General features: G+C 44.2%; 1 protein-coding gene across 9 annotated transcripts in view; it reads right to left on the bottom strand.

Moving 5' to 3' along the window:
* Nucleotides 1–23,431, bottom strand: part of DOCK6 (dedicator of cytokinesis 6) — an 83,242-nt gene that overhangs the window by 32,163 nt on the left and 27,648 nt on the right. For all 9 annotated transcript variants that reach the window (XR_012234467.1, XM_073587511.1, XM_073587510.1 and 6 more), the window contains exons 2-14: nt 18,537–18,627; nt 18,275–18,450; nt 17,397–17,465; nt 17,093–17,222; nt 8,108–8,320; nt 6,915–7,000; nt 2,954–3,020; nt 2,468–2,617; nt 2,178–2,258; nt 1,637–1,790; nt 1,058–1,182; nt 873–966; nt 86–248 (exon numbers count right to left, since the gene is read on the bottom strand). Coding sequence is in view for 8 of the 9 variants with exons in the window: in XM_073587511.1 (XP_073443612.1) it covers nt 86–248; nt 873–966; nt 1,058–1,182; nt 1,637–1,790; nt 2,178–2,258; nt 2,468–2,617; nt 2,954–3,020; nt 6,915–7,000; nt 8,108–8,320; nt 17,093–17,222; nt 17,397–17,465; nt 18,275–18,450; nt 18,537–18,627 (1,599 nt within the window). In the remaining variant the exon portion in view is untranslated. The remainder of the gene's footprint in view (nt 1–85; nt 249–872; nt 967–1,057; nt 1,183–1,636; nt 1,791–2,177; nt 2,259–2,467; nt 2,618–2,953; nt 3,021–6,914; nt 7,001–8,107; nt 8,321–17,092; nt 17,223–17,396; nt 17,466–18,274; nt 18,451–18,536; nt 18,628–23,431) is intronic.

The following is a 23,431-nucleotide window of genomic DNA, read 5'->3' as shown; positions in this document are numbered from 1 at the left end:
GACTACAAGGAAGGTGAAGTGTCGTGTCGTTAAGGGTCCAGTGGGGTCTCGTGTGCTATCTGGTGGGGTAGAGGGACGCTCTGACCTGTAAGAGGTGTAGGGGGAATACACGTCCCGCGGAGTGATCTCCAGGATCTCTTTGGTGGGCCGCACACGCGGATCAGGATACGGCTTGACATGACGAAGTTCAGGAGAAAGGCAAAACTGTGGGGTCTCCGGAGCCGGGGAGACATCGATCTTCAGCTGAGCTGAAAATAGGACATTTCTAAGCTTAGACACACATACTCCGTGGACAGTACCACACACAAAAGGCCTTCTTACACTTGTCCAACACACAGTATCAGCAGATTGCACTGAACACATCGGCCTAGATATATACGCAGCAGATAAGTGTTACACACGATCGGTTTAGATACACTTGCTGAGCAGACAGTATCGCACACCAGAAGCTTAGACACAGCAGCTCAGCAGACTGTATCGCATGCTATAGGCTTCGATATGGCGACTCTTTTCAGTCGGTACCATGAATGACGAGCTCAGACACATTGATAGCCTTTGCTGAGCCTGTGTATCTGAGCTTGTTATATGTGATACCATCTGTAACAGAGTCACCATATCTAAACTCGTCATGTCCGATAGTCTTTGCAGAGCCTAACATAGAGCTCAGCAGGCAGAGGCACGCATGACAGTCTAAGAGATAGCAACTGGAGGCTTAGATACACATGCTTGGAAGACAGCATCACACATGATAAGCTTAGATGCACTTGCTCATCAGACTGTATCACACAGGAGGTGCTTAGATACAGCGGCTCAGCAGGATCACCGACGCTCGCTGGGGTCTGACGAGGACTATGTACAATGTCCGCCCGTACCGGTCACTGGCCGCAATCTCCGCAGGACCGAGGTCGGTCTTTTCATATCAGCCAAGAACTTGTAGAGATCCTCATCGCTCAGACGATCTCCTTCCTGTGAAGACGACAAATCGGCACCGCTTATCCCTACTCTGACCCCCATGCTCCTTTTAGGCAGTGGACAGTCACGGGTCGACGTTTCTCACCTGCTTAAAGAAGTTGGTGACGGTGAGCGTTGCTGGTCTGAAGGAGTTAAACCCGCACACTTCATCCCCGACGCTGAGCCTCTCGAAGGCTTTCTTCTTCCTTTCATTCCACGTTCCCTTCCTTTCTACAAAAGGGAGAAGAATGGAGAAGATGACATAAAGGTCACAGGAAACATCTGCTAATGGCCGAGACGGAGGAGCGCTAATTCAGGGAGGACGCGTCAGGAGTAGTCAACTGGGAAAATGGGGCATCGGACCGTTGTGACCAGTATGGCTGTGACCTTAACATTTTCCAGTCTGCCTTAAGCGATGTTACATCTGCCATAGAATGAGCCGTGTACACAAAGTCTAAGCAATGTCTGTCCCTTTAAATAAACCCAGTTTTAGTTTTAATTCTACATCTTTCTAACAGACTTTAGAAAGGGGTTAAACACCCTTTAAATCTCATCTGAAGACATTGGGGTGGCTGTATAAATGCCTTTACATTACCTTGACTGTTCCCCCTCGATAAAGTTGTCGAAAACCCACCTCTTCTGGGAATAAGTAAGGTCCCGATGACCCATTCAGTATTTTTCTTACCGCTCTCGGAGTCGGAGTCTCGCTCTGATGTCACCGCGCTGTTGATGATGTTCATCAAATGAATGGCCGTCCAGGCAAAAGGCATACGGTACCGGCCCAAACGGGAGCAGAACTGTTCCGCCTGGGCCCTCAGCTTGTCCACTTTCTCCTTGTTCTGGTGCCAGAAAGAAAAAAGGGAAAGATGATTTCTGCAATGTGACTCCAGATTCAATGCAATATCATATCATATTTTGAGCTATACCCAAGAGCTGACGGGGGGGGAGGGAGGGGAGAGGGAGGGGGGGGGGCCTCGCGATGTGACTCCATTGTAAAGGAATCAACCCCAGAAGAGAAACCCTGTCCACATAGTTAATAGGAACAATCTTGCCATAAGTAGCAGCTATGAGACAATGTCGCTATTTGAATGGCTGCACTCAGTGTCAAGCAGCTGCCGCTAAAGCAAACACAATATTGTTCGTGATATAAAAAAAAATTAAAATAGTATTATTGATTATGTCACCATACAGGCAGCATTATTGAATGCCATGATATAGTATCTCACCTTGATGCCGTCACTCTCCTTTAGGACCATGTAGGGTTCGCAGCATTCCCCTATGTCCCCCTGCTGTAGGACCTTCTCCAGCTGGACAACAGATCATACAAATCATTATAAGGGCATCTGGATACATACGCACACCAAACAGTGGCCAATATGGAAAATGGAAGACACCCCGCAACCCCTCCCTTTATAATCCCCCCAAAGATGAATATCGATAGAACAAACCCCCCTCCCACCGCTGCGGCTACTAAACCCAAATACAGAGTCACGGCCACTACCCTGTTCTAAAGCACCTTGATGACGAGAAATATGTCAGGTGATGGGTATGTGATGGAGAAGATGGCGGATCTGGCGAGGGTGGAGGGCGCCTGGTGGCCACCTTGTGTCCGCAGCAAATTTTTCATGGCGTCTGAGTTCAAGTCGAAATGAAAGCTTTCTGATATCTGAGGATAGAGCAAAATTAAATGAAAAAATTATATATTTTTTTTTTTTAAATATACACACACACATACCATACAGAACTGATCTATCATAAAAAATATGTATCAGTATATAAAAAGTGTGTTACAGAAGCAGCTGCCATGACGCACAATTGGAGGACCCCTTCCAATTTTTAGATAAGGGTGAAATTCTTGCTGTTGTCACAAAGAGGTGCACTTTAAAAATAAATCTATAAATAAAAATGTAGGTACTGCATATAAAGTTATCTCATTTACTGCATTATGTTTCTATATTGGGAAATAGGAGCTCATTATACACGGCAAATTCCAGAAACTGACCTTTTTCTTCTCTTTAGCGTCATACAAGGCCATGACACAAAATATTGGTTCAATCTCAATCTCAAACCTGAGAGAGAAAAACATAATACATTAAAAAAAAACAACACAGACGTAATAATAGCAGGATCAGAAGTCTGCCAGAGTCGGTGGAACAAAACAAGTTAGAGGAATCCCTGCGCTGCATTTTTAATTCTATACTGAATGTCCCATGTGACTCGGACACAGAATTTGACAGGGCTCATAGGTCCCTACAACCCAAATCCACTGATTCAGCCTGACCGAGAGATGTAATATGTCGGATACATAGATACAAAGTAAAAGAGAATATTCTTGCGGGGGCCCGCACAATGGAAACCATCAAATATAAAGAGCACGTTATCCAAGCACGATCTGTCATGGTGCACACTCCAGAAAAGACGCGCTCTGAGACCCTCACTAGACATACTGAGACAACAGAAATAAAAAGAGAGAAGAGCCAGCACTGCCAGTGGTCAGAACGCATAACATGAGGTGCATATGCACATATCTTACTGCATTCAAAATGAGACATTTAGCAAAATATTGATCAATATATTGAGCCACCCCGCCACACCAAGGCAATCTCATATGGGGGGTCCTACTCTACATTTTTATTTATTCACTGTGCCATTGCAGCCTCCTAAATGTTTTAAAAGCAAGACCATATCAAATGCAATCCATACCTGAAGCATATCTGCATCACTCCCGTGCAGCCAGATGGAGCAGGTGCAGATGAAGGCCAACCAGGTCTGAACACAGACATCTCAGGTTTGACCTCCACACACTGCCTGACCAGCAAACACAGATGAAGGGCAATGCAGGCTCAGACATGGATGCAAAAATAAATAAAGCCTGGGGCAGGGCGGGGCTGCCGTGAGTGTGCACAGCAGCCTAGATCAATCACAATAAACACAGAAAAGATGGCGAACATGACCCAGCGTGCACGGCAACAGTGGTGGTCAGCCACAAAACCAATTTGCAATAAAAAGAGAGAAGAGCCAGCACTGCCAGTGGTCAGAACGCATAACATGAGGTGCATATGCACATATCTTACTGCATTCAAAATGAGACATTTAGCAAAATATTGATCAATATATTGAGCCACCCCGCCACGCCAAGGCAATCTCATATGGGGGGGTCCTACTCTACATTTTTATTTATTCACTGTGCCATTGCGGCCTCCTAAATGTTTTAAAAGCAAGACCATATCAAATGCAATCCATACCTGAAGCATATCTGCATCACTCCCGTGCAGCCCTTCATCTGTGTTTGCTGGTCAGGCAGTGTGTGGAGGTCAAACCTGAGATGTCTGTGTTCAGACCTGGTTGGCCTTCATCTGCACCATCTGGCTGCACGGGAGTGATGCAGATATGCATGGACATTAAATTATTTTCAAAAATCTTAGCTGAGAGGCTAGCCCCTTTACTTCCTTCCCTGGTCAATAATGATCAGGTGGGATTCGTCAAAGGACGAGAAGCCCGGGATAATATTAAGACATTACTTATCTCCAAGGCAAAAACTAGCTCCACACCACTAGGTCTTTTATCTGTAGATGCAGAGAAGGCTTTCGATAGAGTCCATTGGGGGTTTATGGAGGAAGCCTTGAGACAGATAGGTCTAGGTCCTCACTTTCTACAGAAAATCTTAGCCTTATATAATGGTCCAACAGCACGGGTTAGAATAAATGGTTCATTATCCAGCCCATTTAAGATCAACAATGGAACCAGACAGGGCTGCCCACTTTCTCCATTACTTTACGTAGTGGTAATGGAACACCTAGCCAACGCGATCAGAAATAATATCAATATTCATGGATACACGATAGGACCTAACTCTTATAAAACAGCTCTGTATGCAGATGATTTACTCCTTTATATCTCACAACCACAAATATCGTTTCCAATGATTTTAAAAGAATTTGATAGGTTCGGATCACTTAGTAATTTTAAAGTCAATTATTCCAAATCAGAAGCCTTAAATATATCATTTTCTCAGAATGAGGTCCTTCAAATCATGAATAAATTTCCATTTAAATGGCAAGGAGAGTCATTGAAATATCTAGGGGTCGTGGTCCCTTCTGATCCTAATAAATTGTTCGAGCTTAACTATCAAGCTTTATTACGCAGAACATACAGAGACCTGGCGAATTATAGTAAATTTAAACTATCCTGGTTTGGAAGGATGAATGCTATCAAAATGGACGTTTTACCCCGTTTCTTATACATATTCCAAACTATACCGATTTCCCCCCCCCCTCATAGTTTCTTCTGTAAATTACGATCAGCTTTAACCAAATTCATATGGGGTAAACGCAAACCTCGCATAAGCATACAGACCCTTTCTCGACCTAAATCTATAGGTGGTGCTGGTTTTTCCAATTTTAAGAGGTATTTTCAGGCTACGACATTACTTAGGATTCTAGACTGGCACTTTTGGGCTGATGATAAACAATGGGTGGGGGTGGAGCAGGAGGGTTTGGATGTCCTTTTAAGACATCTGCCGTGGTGTTCTGGGGAGTCATTGACTGTCAATTGTAATTTAACTAGAGACACACTTAAAATACGGCACACTCTGAGAAAGAAGGGGTTCCCAGATAGGAATATTAGCCCACTTACATCATTGTTTTTCAATCCATCCTATCTCCCTGGATACTTGCGCGGATCTTTTCTCGGTCGGAGGGCACTGGAGGATACCCGATTGTTTCAGGTGCTAGAAAATGGGGAATTGCCTTCTTTTGTCTCTATACAGGCTCAGTTTCCAAATGAGAAAATTAGGTGGTTTGAATACTTGCAATTACAATCCTTCCTAGTAACACAATTTTGATAAAATTTCGATTTCAAACTTCACCTTTTTTGAGAAATTGTTCGTAGAGGAAAATAAGCCTCCATATGCTATATCTGTGATTTATGGGGGATTAAGCAGAGAGGGTGAAGCAGAGAAGTTAACATTTCAGCAGGCGTGGGAGAGAGACTTGGGGATAAGCTTGTCTCCTGAGGAATGGGAAAGGGGGTTTCTCTTCACTCAAACTTGCTAGCGCTGGGATTGCACAAGAGAAGAACTATAAAATACTTATGAGATGGTATCATTACCCTTCTAAACTACATGCAATATATCCAGCAGTTTCAGGGGTTTGTTGGAGATGTGAGAGGGAGGTGGGCTCTATGATTCACATTTGGTGGGAATGCTCTAAGATCAAACCATTCTGGGAGAAGGTTTTCGACAATTATCAACGAATCACGGGAAACCGTGTAGCAAGGTCGCCTCAAATAGCTCTTCTGTCAATTCCACCTTCTTCAAAAGGGACTCAGAAGAGAGATATTCTTCGGTTTTGTCTAACAGCAGCATGAATGGTAATCCCGCGGTTTTGGAAACTTACAAACCCCCCTGACATATTAGACTGGTATAAGGAAATGGCCAATCTGTGTAGAATGGAGGAGCTGTCTGCAGACTGCAATGGTACAAACGATAAATCTAGAAGGATTTGGAGTGGAAGGATTTTGTTTCAGGACTCACCTGATTTCCAGAATTTGTTCCGCTGAATGTTTCAGTTACATAGGAATTTGCACATTAATATATACATGATTTTAAGGACTGCTTTTTCCATAACCTTTTTTTTTTTCCCCTTTTTCCCCCTCTTCCCTTGTCTTTCTTTCCCGCTTTTTTTATCCTATGTCTTTCCTCTGCATAATATAGAGGATACTTCCGCTCTTGATACCTTGTTGGCGTTCGCCATATGGCTACTGTTATTGTCTACCATGATATGTTTGATTTACTGATAGATGGTTGTATTGTCATTTTTGAATATTAGATATTTTCTATGATTCTATATATTATCTGTTTGCATATAATATATTCTTTGTTTGTAAAATGCTCAATAAAATAGATTGAACATAAAAAAAACAACACACAAATGCCAAAGGAAAAAGTGGCGACTAAAACTCACTTAAGCGATATACACTTCACTAAGATCCTCTGTCCAAAGTGCTCCTTGGGCACCTCGGGAATAGTGGAGCGTTCAACAGCTTCATCCTACAGAAGAAAACCATGGAAAAAAGAAACTGTGAAATAAAATAATACAAGTTTACAGGGCAATAACAGAATAAGGAGCCAGGTTACTGTAATAAGAGGTTACAGGGGTAATAAGAGGATCAGGAGCCGGGTTACTGTAATAAGAGGTTACAGGGGTAATAAGAGGATCAGGAGCCGGGTTACTGTAATAAGAGGTTACAGGGGTAATAAGAGGATCAGGAGCCGGGTTACTCTAATAAGAGGTTACAGGGTAATAAGAGGATCAGGAGCCAGGTTACTGTAATAAGAGGTTACAGGGTAATAAGAGGATCAGGAGCCGGGTTACTGTAATAAGAGGTTACAGGGTAATAAGAGGATCAGGAGCCGGGTTACTGTAATAAGAGGATCAGGAGCCGGGTTACTGTAATAAGAGGTTACAGGGGTAATAAGAGGATCAGGAGCCGGGTTACTGTAATAAGAGGTTACAGGTATAATAAGAGGATCAGGAGCCAGGTTACTGTAATAAGAGGTTACAGGGGTAATAAGAGGATCAGGAGCCGGGTTACTCTAATAAGAGGTTACAGGGTAATAAGAGGATCAGGAGCCAGGTTACTGTAATAAGAGGTTACACGGTAATAAGAGGATCAGGAGCCGGGTTACTGTAATAAGAGGTTACAGGGGTAATAAGAGGATCAGGAGCCGGGCTACTGTAATAAGAGGTTACAGGGTAATAGGAGGATCAGGAGCCAGGTTACTGTAATAAGAGGTTACAGGGGTAATAAGAGGATCAGGAGCCGGGTTACTGTAATAAGAGGTTACAGGGGTAATAAGAGGATCAGGAGCCGGGTTACTGTAATAAGAGGTTACAGGGGTAATAAGAGGATCAGGAGTCGGGTTACTGTAATAAGGGGTTACAGGGGTAATAGGAGGATCAGGAGCCAGGTTACTGTAATAAGAGGTTACAGGGTAATAAGAGGATCAGGAGCCAGGTTACTGTAATAAGAGGTTGCAGGGTAATAAGAGGATCAGGAGCCGGGCTACTGTAAAAAGAGGTTACAGGGGTAATAGGCTTAGGCAGTCACATACAGTATATTTGCGCTCTCCTGGCAGTAGTAGTGCTCATATTACCTCATCAGGGGCAGGGTATAAGGACAGTATGTGGGGGTGTCTGCTGTCCCTCCTCTGCTCCTCATTGATCCTGTCCTTCTCCTCAGGAGGGGCTCTGTCTAGAAGGTTCGCTAATAAGGCGTCAGGTGCAGAGTTCTTCAAATCAAATATACTAGAGGCCCAGCTGCCCCGTGGGGTCTCATCCATGGATACAGACCCCCTTTTCTTTTCCTCCTGTGAAATCAAGGGAAAAGATGAAGACTGTTAATAATGACGTGGACATGGCGTACATCACCCATCACTTTTCAGCCTTCCATTAAAGAGGGTTTTTACAAAAAATGATGCCCCTTTCACACGGCATCCAAACACACAGAAAAAAAAAACAGTCAATGGTTTTCAGTTCCTCATCCTTTTAACCCCTTAAGACCAATGGGTCCTAAGTGACAAAACAACATTGCACCCAAATTTAATTTAAATTCTTTTCTCCCTCTTTCGCCTTCCCCTCATGGTCCCCCCGGCTGTGTCTGACACCCCTACGGCCATGACGCCACAGATGGGTAGACTGAGACACAACATCTGTCTCCACAGAGATGAAGAAATGGATGGGGTAGGGCTTGCAGATAAGAAAATACAGTACCATGCCTCATTTTTCAAATCGGTTTGCCCACAGCAACCAATCAGAACCCAGCTTTCATTTTACCACAGCAGTTTTGAAAATGAAAGCTGGGCTGTGATTGGTTGCTATGGGAAAGTACATAATTAATCCCATAGCTACAGCCACCATACATGTTTAGCGCATGTACACACGACATGTATGGAGCAGCCTCAGGAGTTGAGCACACGCCATATAGCCCAGGGTGTCAGCTGTGTTGTACAGCCGGTACCCGAGATTAGCTAGCTCGAATTACAGTAGTTTAACCTCTTAAATGCTGTAGTCAAAGCTTGACAGCGACATAGCAACGGCTTCAACATGGAGTATCACTGTTCTGCTGGCCATTAGCCCCCCACACAACAGCCAGGGTTCCTACTATAGTCCTCCATGTTTTCCTGCGGTTAGGCATTATAGGAGGTCCCCAGTTTTCCAATACAGTCCATTAAATAGGTGATTGCGGTTTCAAATTGCTTAAGAAAATTTAAAAAAATATATATATCTCAATAAAAAGGAGACAAGCAAATCTTTGGTTTGAATACTAAAAAGGAGGATTTTTTTAAAAACTACAACTGGTCCCGCAAAAAAAAAAAAAAAAAAAAATATAATAATAATAATAATAATAATAATTATTACAAATAGTACCAGAAATATTTAGACAGTGACATAAGTTTTGCATTTTAGCTGTTTATCAAAATATATTCAAGATAATTAATATGGGCTTAGGGCCCCGTCACACATAGCGACGCACCAGCAATCCCAACAACGATATGACCTTGTCAGGATCGCTGGTGTGTCGCTACATGATCGCTGGTGAGCTGCCAAACAGGCAGCTTCACCAGCCATCAGCACTAGGGACAGGAGGGTAACAAGCGAAGCACGTCACTTAGTTACCCACTGTGTACCTTAGTTACCAGCGCGCTGGTGCAGGGAGCTGGTAACCAAGGTACACATCGGGTTTCTAAGCAGCGCGCGGCACTTAGAAACCCGCTGTTTACCTTGGTTACCAGCTCCCTGCACCAGCGCACTGGTAACTAAGGTACACATCGGGTTTCTTAGAAACACGACGTTTACCTTAGTTACCAGCGCGCTGATCGCTGGTCTCCCGCCTGTCACACACAGCGATGTGTGCTGGCCAGTGGGAGACAAGCGATCAAAAAAATGTCCTGGCCATTCCAGGACGATCAGCGATACCCGGCAGGGGGGCGGTCGCTGGTCAGTGTCACACACAGCTATCTCGCTAGTGAGATCGTTGTTGCGTCACAAAACTTGTGACTCAGCAGTGATCTCGCTAGCGAGATCGCTATGTGTGACGGGAGCTTTATAGTGCCATCTCTCAGCTTTAATTCAAGGGTATTCACATTCTAATTGGATTAAGGGTTTAGGAATTACAGCTCTTTAATACGTGGCTGCCTCTTTTTCAAGGGACTAAAAGTAATTGGACATATATCCCAAAAGTTCTTTAATGGACTGAGTTGACTATTCCTTCATTAATCCATTATTGATTAAGCAGGCAAAAGGTCTGGGGCTGATTTCAGGTGTTGCGTTTGGAAGCTGTTGCTGTGAACCCACAACATGCGGTAAAAAAAGCTCTCAATAGGAGAGAAACTGACCATCATTAGGCAGCAAAAAAAAAAGAAAGAAATAAGCAGAGAGATAGCAGAAATGTTAGGAGTGGCCAAATCAACAGTTAGGTATATTCTGCAAAAAAATTAAAAAAGTGCACTGGTAAGCATGGAAACGTAAAAGTGCATGGACCTCCACTGAAGACAACAGTGGTGGCACAGACCTCCACTGAAGACAACAGTGGTGGATGATGGAGGAATCCTTTCCATAGTGAAGAAAAACCTCTTCACAACATCGACAAAGTGAAGAACACTCATCAGGAAGTCGGTGTTTCAGTACCTAAGTGTACCATAAAGAGAAGACTTCATGAGAGCAAATACAGAGGTTCACCATGGAAAACCAATTCCCGACCTTGGGGTTTTCCCTTTATGAGTTTCTGTTTTTGTCTCCCCTTCTTCCCAGAGCCATAACTTTTTTATTTTTCCGTCAATGTGGCTATGTGAGGACTTGTTTTTTGCGGGATGAAATGGACTTTTGAACGACACCATTGGTTTTACCATACCGTGTACTGAAAAATGGGAAAAAAATTCAAAGTGCGGTGAGAGAGAGAGCGCCATTTGCATTGCATTTTATTGCAAATGTTGCGGTGACCAAAAAAAAAAAAAAGTGATTCTGGAACTTTGATTTTTTTCTCCTGTTACTCCTTTAACCAATCGGATTCATTCTAGTTATATTTTGATAGATCAGGCGATTCTGAACACAGCTATACCAAATATGTGTATTGTGATTTTTTTAAAATTTTATTTTGAATGGAGCAAAAGGGGAGGTATTTTATATATTTTTTTAAAAAAAAAAAACTTTTTTTTTCTACTTTTTACATGCTTCAATCTTGGAGGAGACTTGAAGCTGTAATCCTTTATCGCCTGTGCCACACATGGCTATACTTCTGTATGTGTAGCAAAATTGATCATCTGCTAAGAACGCTGGCCATGGGGCAGCATTCACAGCAGATCAGCAATGACAACCGCAAGGGGTCACATGCAGACCCTGGGTTGTCATGCCAACTCTTCAGCGTCCGGCCATGATGTGAGAGGCGCGCTGTTGGGTGGGATTAGTGACGTCCTTCCAGCGCGGCCATGTTAAATGCCACTGTGGGAGATTGAAAGCGGCATTTAACAAATTACCAGCAGCGGGTGGATCGCGATTCCAACCGCAGCTGTTAGGGGCACATGGCATCTGATCAAATCAGCTGTCATGTGCCGAAAAAGCTATTTTTTTCTTATTTGCATAGTGTCAGCCTCCTAGCGACAGCAACATACACCTATGGTAACCTCTGTCCCCCAGGAAAGAAAAACAACACATGCGGGCTCAGGAATGTGGGGACACGACCTATGACGTGAAGGGGTTAAAGTTGACCAATTTATTTATGGTAAAGTTAATTTGTCCAATTACTTTTGATCCCCTTAAATGAGGAGGCTTTGTAGAAAAATGCCTGCAATTTCTAATCTTTTCACAGGATGTTTTTATTCGACCCCTTTAAAATAAACCTGAATGTCTCTTCAATTCAATTGCTTCTCAGTGGTTTCATTTTACGTCCAAACTCGTGCAGAGTAAGGTGCTAAATAATAGCCGCAGTGCAAATGATGATGTCCCCTGGAAACGCCAAGCCCCGACACACTGAAGCCGAAACGCGCGTCAGGGCTTGGCGCGTCCAGGGGACATCATCTGTGTGTGCATGTAATGTAAAATGTCTGTAAGATCTGAAGTGAAGTATGATGTTCTAGAACCTTCTAGAAATCTCCCATTGCTACACACTGAGGAGACGAGCCTGTCATGTAGCTGCAACCCCCCCTCCTTATCAGCTCTGTGCTTGCTGGTAACATGAAACCGTCCATTTCCTCTCGCAGCCTTCCCCCCTGCAAGGGAAAGCATTGCTGTGTTCTGAAACCATGAAGCTTGAATACAGGTATAGGAAATATTAAAAGAAGCCTAGTGCGCACTTCGCTTGTGACAGAGATAAGAAACTCAAATTTCTGCAAAAGGCACAAAGCCAGCTTTCCAAACCCCTAAGTTTCACGATTCTCGGACTTCCAGAAATTGAGATATGGATTGCTCCCAAATGGAGTGTCCTATTTAGTGCATTCTTGATGTTTTCTTGTTGGGTTCGTTACACTGGGAAACATGATACCCTTGGTGAGTTCATACGAGCTTCCCCCATTAAGATATGGATATCATAACCTTTTTAGTTAAGTTATAACTGAGAGAGAAGGCGGGTTGGACCTCACCAGACCGCCCATTTCGTGAGGTCACAGACCCTAGGCTATAGGTATTCCCTACCAAATTCCAGTCAGTTCAGCTGGAGTCCTCCTGCCAGAGAGACGTGCCGATGAGTGGGGACGTTTGGTTAAGCGCCCCTCCCCCAGCCACATGGTCTGCCTGATACCGACTAAGCACATGTGAGTGTTACTTTCTGTCTTTTTAATCCCCTTTATGTTACATTTGTATTGTACATATGTAATGTCTCAACTTTATAGCAACTTTTATCTATGTAGTCACTGCCCGCATTCTTTTGGGAATAAATGATAAAATCCATTAGCTCTGTCTCCATGCGCTAAGAAACGAACTCTATGCACCTTTTTTAGATAATCGCTACTAATTTGGGGTTTGTCACGGACCCTCTTAATTAACCCTTTGATTAAGTAAAGCGTGGCTGGTGGCAGCGTGGTGTGCGCGGCTGGCGAGGCTAGCTGGCAGTACAGAAGGGTCTTATATTGCTGAATGAGTGTTGAGGCCACAGCATTGATAATTCCCTTACTGCAGTAGTCTAATTGCCTGTGCACAACAAGCAGCCAGTCCGGAGACTAATTATCCTAGGTGCAGTTCCCCGACTGACCTGAGGGTAAGGGGGGCGCCGGAGTGCTGCGAGTTCCAAAGTGGAACTGAGAAAGTGGGATATACATAAATCCCCGCAGTTCTTGGAAGGTTGTTAGCAGTGGGGGGGCAACCAAAATACCCCCCTGCGATAAACTGTTAGAGCAAGATTAGCTTGCTGTGTTTTTGCCACATGGTGCCAGTGGTGGGATAACTAAGATAAGCCCCCACTGTGCCTGTGATAGCCGTGTGCCGGCTGTGTGTCGTGTCCCACCGTCCGCTGACAAACCCGTGTCGGTGGTGGAATCGTGACCTATTGGTGGCACAGGGTCCGCTGTCCATCACAATTTGGCGGCAGCGGTCCGCTGTTCGTCACAGTGCACTTTAAGGTAATCCACCCAGAGGCATTAATTTCAGCTATATTTATATAATCTTATTAATATTGTGGTCCTTATTACTTCCTCTATTCATTTTGACATGTATCTTTTGGGCCCCTCTTGGATCATTTTTGCAATTTGCACTGTGGCTACTATTTAGCACCTTACTCTGCACACGACACTTTTCCTTATTGCACTTTATTTACCCTTTGCATCGGCACCTTTATGGTATTGATAAGCTTATTTATGATACATTGATAATAGCAGTTTTTCTCCGCAGGGTTGTAATAATTTTATATTATTGGTGTCCCCTGCGTTGTGCCCTATTGTTCCCACCCCCTTCATATATATATTGTGGTGTAGTAACCACTGTGTCCGCTAGGGGGTGCTGTGCGGATGTTCTAGGAGAAAGGATGAATGGTAGAACCATGAAGGACTGTTATGTATCTCAAGGTGGGTGGCCTTGAGATGGAGACTGATGTCATATTTGAAGATGTGGGGCAGGAGGGTAGAGACGTGTCTACTGTAGGGCTAGCAGACACAGACGTTGACGCATCCTAATGTGGACAGGCCGGACGTAGGGGCGACCGGAGAAAGAATGGTGTCGGACGAACTTACTGACCTGACGTCACCTGATGGGTACCACAGTGTGAATGAGAAGGGTGTGGTAAACAAAAAGAGCGGAGCTGACACACGGACAGAGAGTGTCTTGGGGGTTTACCGTACGATGTGGTGTGACTGTGACGTGTTATTGCCAGTAGCCACCACTAGGACAGAATCTAGTGCTGTGCTGACTGAAACTCGTGACAGGACTGATGGTGAAAATAACAGGAGTAGAGACACAGTCAGAGGGTAACTGGGGGGTTCACTCGACTAACGGGACTAACCCAGGAGTACCCTTTGACGATATGATTAAAGAAGTAGTGGTGCAACACATACTGGTCAAAAGAGAACTAGAGCAGGAGATACAGTTAATAAAAGAGACAGTGAAGGAACATCTCGAACGAGAAAGTGTGAGGAGACAAAAGGCCGAGCACAGAGTGAAGGAGCTCGAGAAAGAAGTCTTGAAGCTCAGAGGTCACCTGTCAACGTGGCACAGCGTGAACAACACCTTAAGAGAGGATGTGGAAGGGTTTGAGAAAGAAGTCTAGGCGCTCAGAGATCACCTGTCAATGTGGCAAGATGTGAACAAGTCCCTTAGGAAAGAGATGAAAGAACTCAGAGGAATAGTTAAAAGTCTTCTGCAGGAGAAAATTGGACGAAGACTCACCGTGGGTGAGCGTAAGTGATAACAGGACAGAACGGCCAGTAGCCCTCGGGGCAAAGGGTCATGAAGTGGTCAAATCGTGTGAAGTTGGTGAGTTAAGAACGGAAGAAGACAGTCAACCGGTCGGGTCAACGGCAGTGAGGGAAGTGTCCGTGGTAAAGCTAGAGCCTTCGGTCCAGAAAGAGAGCAAGACCACAACCTTTCAGTTTGTGATTGAGGTACCAGAGGACATGCAAGAAGCCTGTGCGGAGGAAGGTGTGCATGAGGCTTTCAAAGAAGCGGTCAAAGCGTGTAAGGTGCGCTGGGCACCTGAGACTCGGCAGTTGGTGATAGTATCGGACAGAGAAGATACATCAAACCGAGTAGCTGTCCTGAAAGAGATGCATCTACAATGTTTCCACACCAAACAGCGGGTCAGGCAGAGTAATGTGAAGGCTGCTCGACGCCTAGAGTTAGAAAGGGAGGCTATGGATCAGCTGGGTTTGCGGAAAGATGTGGCGCCGGTACCCAAAGCTCTGATTGGGAGAATCATTGGAAGATCCGGGAACGTAATGCAAGACCTTGTGAATATCTCCGGTGTGGTGAGAGTGAGGATCCCTCCTGATGATGAAGACCAAGTATCCAGTGAAGTGGGTAGGATTCCCATCATGGTGGTTGGCTCCGTGGAAAGCCTGAGAGACTTTCGGATGCTTGTGGAGTATCGAGTGGAGTACCTGCAAGAAATTGAGCAGTTGAGGCTGGACCGTCGGCGAATTAATGAAGAAGTACGGAATACCAGGTGGCGGCCGCCTCCAACCCAACAAGATGTAACGACCCGAAGGGTTCCACCAAGAACTGACCGGGCAAGTGGCCGAAGAATGTCAGTGAGTGGCAGTTCGGCGGGTCGTACGAGGCTGAGAGACATTAGTTCCTTTGAGACGCTGAGTGGGTCAGACTCAGGCCAGACAGTAGACTCAAGTAAGACGGATGACCGTACCAACCGGGGGAGCTGGACGGGGAACGGAACAAATAGAGAGACGAAGGTGGTGACTAGACAGTGTCTGATGACGCAGACAGACTGTAACTGGAGGGTCAAAGATCAGGACCGATATTCTAACCGCTGGGGGCAGGGGAGGCCGAACGTAGAGAGGAGGCCGTATGACAGATGGAAAAGGTTCTCTCAACCTGTGGGGCAAAGTGTAATGAGTGCCCGGTCTCGAGAGCCTGATGTGATGTTGTGTGTTCAACCTCACAAGTTTGAACAGAGGGGGGAGGTATGTGGTGTAGTAACCACTGTGTCCGCTAGGGGGCGCTGTGCGGATGTCCGAGGAGAAAGGATGAATGGTAGAACCATGAAGGACTGTTATGTATCTCAAGGTGGGTGGCCTTGAGATGGAGACTGATGCATGTATTGACCAGCAGTGATACTGCTGAGGTGTCGTTTCAATGTGTAAGGGAGAAGTCTTAAGGTAACTAGAGAGATGGGCGGGTCTGGTTACCTACAAACCCACCCAGGGGTGTGTCTGAAAACGCCTGTAGTAAAAGGCTGTGTGTGTGTGTGAAGGACCTGTGATGAGGTCAGAATCATGTGACCCAGTGGGCGTGGCTATGAACGATATAATGTGGCCAGGGTGAGTCACAAGTGGTGAATGCAGGGACCTGGTTGGTTCAGAGCGGAAGGTCCCGTGCGCAGGATTGTCTCCTGGCTAACAGCCGGTGTGTGGCTGTGTGTAATGGCTGCCAGAGCCTGAAAGTTCCCTGGAGGGATATGGACGTCTGCAGCATGAGTGACGGAACCATGTGGAGACCCTGCCGTGGGTGAGATAAATGAGGCTAAGAGAGCCTGTATGCTGGACATTGAGCAACCTGTGTGAACACGGGGTTTACAGAGGGAAGCTATAATTGGACGCTCTGCTGTTTATGTGAAGTTTTGGTGATTGCTTCTATCGGTTTATACTGCATAATAAACCGCATGGACTGCTATGATTTATGAAAACACGGTGCCGGATGTGTTTTGTTCGCTGCCAAGCGAGAATTCCCCAAGTAAATGACAGCGCTACCTCACTATATATATATTTTTTTTTTGTTCTGTATTGTTAATAAAATATATAATATTGTACTATTGAACTTATTTAGTTTTTTTCTTCTAGAGCTGAAATAACGATGATTACATCACTGTCCAAATATTTCTGGACCTAACTGTATATTAGTTTTATTGGGACCTGCAGTGTGAAGGGCAGAAACTCTAACAGTGAGCCACAGGCTGCCCTGTAATATCTGACAAACATATAACATACCTGCTCCTCTGCACTTGCCTTCTCTTCGGGAGCCTCATCTAGCTCATAGATCTGTCGGGTGAGGTTCTTCTGACGTTGTCTCTGGCGCTCGGCAGTGATCGGGGTGTACGCGGTGCTTTGTTTTTGTGATCTAAATGGAGGTGTATTTTATATAAATAGAAAAGGGAAGACTGGCAAACCAGAAAAAAACACCGGTTGAGAATACCCCATATAGATTAGAAGAGTGGTCGTAAACTTGTGAATCTTTAGCCATTGCATGCTGGGAATATAGTGTGTGTCTGAACCCTGCGGGTTGATCACTTACCTCCTCTGGGCAATAACCCAGTCGTGCGTATACACCTTTAACGCATCTCGGACTCGAGCGTCCAACTTTCTGTAAAAGAAAAATGGGGGGGGAAATAAAAATGACTAAAATTGAAAACAGTCTATGACTGAAAATGAAAAGCAAAAATCATAAGTGGGAGGGGGGGATGTCGATGACACCGGAAATATTAGGATCTGTTGGATGGGATTCTCAGGTAGTTGCAGGGGACAAGGGAGTATTGGACCCCCAGATGAAGTGGGGTTGACGCGCGTCGGGGTCCGAGACGGAGGCTGATGTGGTGACACTATTTTTGGGTATGTCTGACTATAATACATCTCTATCTCTTTACCATTAGCTTAATTTTGTGTATTACATTGCACTATTTGTGTGTATTACATTGCATCAAATTTTTATAGACACAACTTTCAGAACGGCATTGTAATTAGCTTTGTGGATATACATGCCCGTTATCATTACTTTTTTGTAGTATTTTCCCATCCAGTGGCTACCCCTTGTATGGTCTTCATTATTTTGTTTCTATCATGCGGCCGTTGCTTCATGATTTTAATTACTTTTAAGTTTTACTATATAGTTGTGTACCTCAATAAAATATTTATTGCTTATATACATTTGTTTGATTTCTGATTACTGTCGAGTAACCCTTATATATTTTAGGCTTGCGCTGTGTGCTCATTTATATTGGAATTAACTTTTAGAGTATGTGTTTTTTTCTCTTCCTTCTCTTAATGCAGAGGGCCGTCTAGAATTTTCTGCCTAACGATCTAAATTTCCTTCTTCTTTACAGGCACATTGTACTGGTATACACATATATCTCTACATACTGGTACATAACCCTCCCATTGACTCGCCAAGCTCACCCTTCTTCCGGTGCAGCAGGTTCTAGTGTGCGGCATTCTCGTGGCTCGTACAGGATCTCAATATCATCGGTAGGAAAATCGTAGAGATCCCTCAGGGCTTCACATTCTGAATCAGGGGGGTGGTTGGTCAAATACGTCTCAAAATCCAGGGGCTCAACCACATCCGATAGTGGGACCTGCACCAGAGGTGTACAAAAGGAAGTGTAATGGAAAGGATGACAAAAAAAAATGATAACCATGGCTGAAAAGATCAGAGACTCACAGCCTGCATCCCCCCGGCACGCTTCTTCGATGGCTGTGGAGACCCCCCATACTCTCTGGAGACCTGCTTCCGAACTTCAGATGCCACAGTCCTGTAATAGGAAACAGACACTCATCATCATCATCATCATCATCATCATAAACAGCGATAAATCAGGATTGCATGTGGTTATCTATGCAGGGTCAGGGCAAGTGGAAATATGGCCCCAGGCAGGGGATGCATCCAGGGCCCGACCTCCGGTCTTTATCCTCTGTGCCACTTGTCTCATGTAAGCTCCGTAATCCTAAGTCATGGGACTATATACAAGTTGTACCTTCTATACAGAAGATGCCCAGGTTATACCAACTGTACATATATTATGAATAGAAGATAGCAGGTTATACCGGCTGTACATATATAGTTATATACAGGAGATGGCCAGGTTATACCAGCTGTACATGTATATAATTATATACAGGAGATGCCCAGGTTATACCAACTGTACATAAATAATTATATACAGGAGATGCCCAGGTTATACCAGCTGTACATATATAATTATATACAGGAGATGCCCAGGTTATAACAGCTGTACATATATTATGTATAGAAGATAGCAGGTTATACCAGCTGTACATATATAATTATATACAGTAGATGCGCAGGTTATACCAGCTGTACATATATTATGAATAGAAGATATAACCTGCTATCAGCTGTACATATATAATGAGTAGAAGATGCCCAGGTTATACCAGCTGTACATATATAAATATATACAGGAGATGCCCAGGTTATACCAGCTGTACAAATATAATTATACACAGGAGATGCCCAGGTTATACCAGCTGTACATATATAAATATATACAGGAGACGCCCAGGTTATACCAGCTGTACATATATAATTATATACATGAGACGCCCAAGTTATACCAGCTGTACATATATAATTATATACAGGAGATGCCCAGGTTATACCAGCTGTACATATATTATGTATACAAGATAGCAGGTTATACCAGCTGTACATATATAATTATATACAGTAGATGCCCAGGTTATACCAGCTGTACATATATTATGAATAGAAGATATAACCTCCTATCAGCTGTACATATATAATGAGTAGAAGATGCCCAGGTTATACCAGCTCTACATATATCATTATATACAGGAGATGCCCAGGTTATACCAGCTGTACATATATAATTATATACAGGAGACGCCCAGGTTATACCAGCTCTACATACAGAATTATATACAGGAGATGCCCAGTTTATACCAGCTGTACATATATAATGATATACAGGAGATGACCAGGTTATACCAGCTGTACATATATAATGATATACAGGAGATGCCCAGGTTATACCACATGTACATATATAATGATATACAGGAGATGCCCAGGTTATACCAGCTATACATATATAATTATACACAGGAGATACTCAGGTTATACCAGCTGTACATATATAATTATATACAGGAGATGCCCAGGTTATACCAGCTGTACATATATAATTATATACAGGAGATACTCAGGTTATACCAGCTGTACATAATTATATACAGGAGATGCCCAGGTTATACCAACTGTACATAAATAATTATATACAGGAGATGCCCAGGTTATACCAACTGTACATAAATAATTATATACAGGAGATGACCAGGTTATACCAGCTGTACATATATAATTATATACAGAAGATGCCCAGGTTATACCAGCTGTACATATATAATAATAATATACAGGAGATGCCCAGGTTATACCAGCTGTACATATATAATAATATACAGGAGATGCCCAGGTTATACCAGCTGTACATATATAAAAATATACAGAAGATACCCAGGTTATACCAGCTATACATATATAATAATATACAGAAGATACCCAGGTTATACCAGCTATACATATGTAATTATACACAGGAGATGCCCAGGTTATACCAGCTGTACATATATAATAATATACAGGAGATGCCCAGGTTATACCAGCTGTACATATATAATAATATACAGGAGATGCCCAGGTTACATAACTATGAATAGAAGGCAGCAGGTTACACCAGCATGATACCCGCACTGTGTATAAGACACATATTTATATGTAATTAGCAGGCAGGTTCCTCCAGACTCGTGATTTATAATGACTATTGTGGTCAGTCTACAGTCAGTCCTCCGTCTCCAGCACATCAGGAAGTTTCGCTTTCACCCTTCACCAGGTGATACCTCCACCGCAGATTCTCCTACAGAGCCGGCTCTTCCAGGGTTACATAAACTCCTCGCCTCCGTATAATTATAGATGCAGCCTTCTAGATTCTTTGCATTTTAATTTAGATCACAGACTGAATATGAGTCAACAGTGTGATGCAGCAGCAAAAAAGGCAAATGCAATTCTAGGATGTATTAACAGAAGCATACAGTCTAGATCACGTGAAGTCATTATTTCCCTCTACTCCTCTTTGGTCAGACCTCATCTGGAATATTGTGTCCAGTTTTGGGCACCACATTTTAAAAAAGACATCAACAAACTGGAGCAAGTTCAGAAAAGAGCGACCAGAATGGTGACCGGTCTGCAAACCCTGTCTTATGAGGAAAGGTTGCAGGATTTGGGAATGTTTAGTTTGCAAAAGAGAAGACTGAGAGGAGACTTAATAGCTGTCTACAAATATCTAATGGGCTGTCACATTGTAGAAGGATCAACTTTATTCTCATTTGCACAAGGAAAGACTAGAAGCAATGGGATGAAACTGAATGGGAAGAGACACAGATTAGATATTAGAAAAAACTTTTTGACAGTTAGAGTGATCAATGAGTGGAACAGGCTGCCACGAGAAGTGGTGAGTTCTCCTTCAATGGAAGTCTTCAAACAGAGGCTGGACAGACATCTGACTGGGATGATTTAGCGAATCCTGCTTTGAGCAGGGGGTTGGACCAGATGGCCCAGGAGGTCCCTTCCAACTCTATGATTCTATGATTCTAATGTCTGGTAACGTTTAAGGACTCGTCAGTGACAAGTACGCGGTCTGTGCCGATCGCCAGTCTCAGGATGGAAGCGAACGCATTCCTTCACTTCCAGTGAGCGGAGACTTGGCTCACAGACAGATATGCATCAGCATAGGTTTGTTACAATGTATCAGTGCAGGTAAAACCTATTATCCTTGCTGTTTATATAGGAATGTCTGCACTAGGCCATGAAAAAGCCTCTCGGTGCCTTGTGATCCCATTCACTGACAGCAGGCAGAGTTGTGGTGGAGAATGGAGTCCTGAGAGATGTCAGAAGGATTGCCCAGGCAGGGGGAACGCCCGCAAGCCCCGCCACCCACCGTGGGTTACTGACACACTTCCACTCATTATACCCTCAGAGGAAGCGTGCACAAAAAGGGTCCGGAAAGTGGGGAGCTATAAAAGAGGACTTAATGGCATTACACCCCCCCCGCCCTGCAGGGCTTATCCGCTATTGTGAGGACCCGAGACAGCCTGACGAGCGAGACACGCACCGAACGAGAGGCAAGGGGGAGAGCGAGACGCTGAGAACGCTGCCATTCATTACTGCATTTGCACCTCTTTTTGTTCAATTCATGCTGCGTTTCGCCCATTTTTCATTTGCACCTCATTTGTATTTTACTTTTTTTTTTTAAAAATTTGATTTACTTATTTATTTAAACGAGTGGTTTTTATTTTCTGCCGATTCTTCAACTGCAACCTGTATTTAAAAAAAAAAAAAAGTTTACAAAATGTTTGCGCAACGTAAGCGCACTCCAGTCCACCCCGCAATGACTTCATATACAGCGGAAATTCTTTGCGCCAATTTTGCAACATTCAGCAGAACATGTGACTCTGCTCTAAACCCCCTTTCGCCTCCCCCATCCAAAAAATGGATGCCAGACAAAAATAAAAGAGCATTTTGGGTTTTGGTTTTTTGCAAATGTTCATAGTCAAGTGCGCCATTTTGACAAATTTATATAAAAAAAAATATATCAACAAAAACTACAAGGCAAAAATGTAAATGAAATTTATATACAAATATTATCTTTTTTTTTTTTTCTTAAATTGCAAATGACACAATCGGGTCCATAGTGATACTCAGAATGCATCACACACTGGATGGGTTTAAATACTCCAGCTCAGCAGACAGCTCACACACGGCACTCAGCTCAGCAAGCGGTATTACACACAATGGGGTTAGATAAGTAACAGTATCACACATGATGAGATTTGGATACAACAGCTCAGGCAGCCCAACCCAGCTCATCAGGCAGCCCTGCTCAGGTAGCCCAGCACAGCTCATCAGGCAGCCCAGCTCATCAGGTAGCCCAGCACAGCTCACCAGGCAGCCCAGCTCAGGTAGCTCAGCACAGCTCATCAGACAGCCCAGCTCATCAGGTAGCCCAGCACAGCTCACTAAGCAGCCCAGCTCCAGCACAGCTCAGCAGGCGGCCCTGCTCAGGCAGCCCAACTCAGGCAGCCCAGCACAGCTCAGACAGTCCAGCTCAGGCAGCCCAGCACAGCTCATCAGACAGCCCAGCTCAGGCAGCCCAGTACAGTATAGCTCACCACGCAGCCCAGCTCAGGCAGCCCAGCTCAGGCAGCCCAGTACAGTATAGCTCACCACGCAGCCCAGCTCAGGCAGCCCAGCACAGGCAGCCCAGCATAGCTCACCACGCAGCCCAGCCCAGCTCAGGCAGCCCAGCTCCGATTTAGTAGACGGTAACACACGCAATGATTTGATATATACCAGATCAAAGACAAGCTAGTTACTTCGATTTAGTATAAACTGTCAGACATAATAGGATTAGATACAGCATCACCATTTTAGATGACACAGTAGGATTACAGCTCAGCAGTTAGTAGGACAAATGATGGGATTAGAAAGTCTGCCGCAGCAGACAGTATCAAATAGGA

This window comes from Dendrobates tinctorius, unplaced genomic scaffold (genome assembly GCF_039654945.1).
Source record: "Dendrobates tinctorius isolate UK_male_01 unplaced genomic scaffold, ASM3965494v1 ptg000099l, whole genome shotgun sequence".
NCBI lineage: Eukaryota > Metazoa > Chordata > Amphibia > Anura > Dendrobatidae > Dendrobates > Dendrobates tinctorius.
Note: the sequence above shows the minus strand (reverse complement) of the source record. Positions and strands in the feature narration are given on the sequence as shown.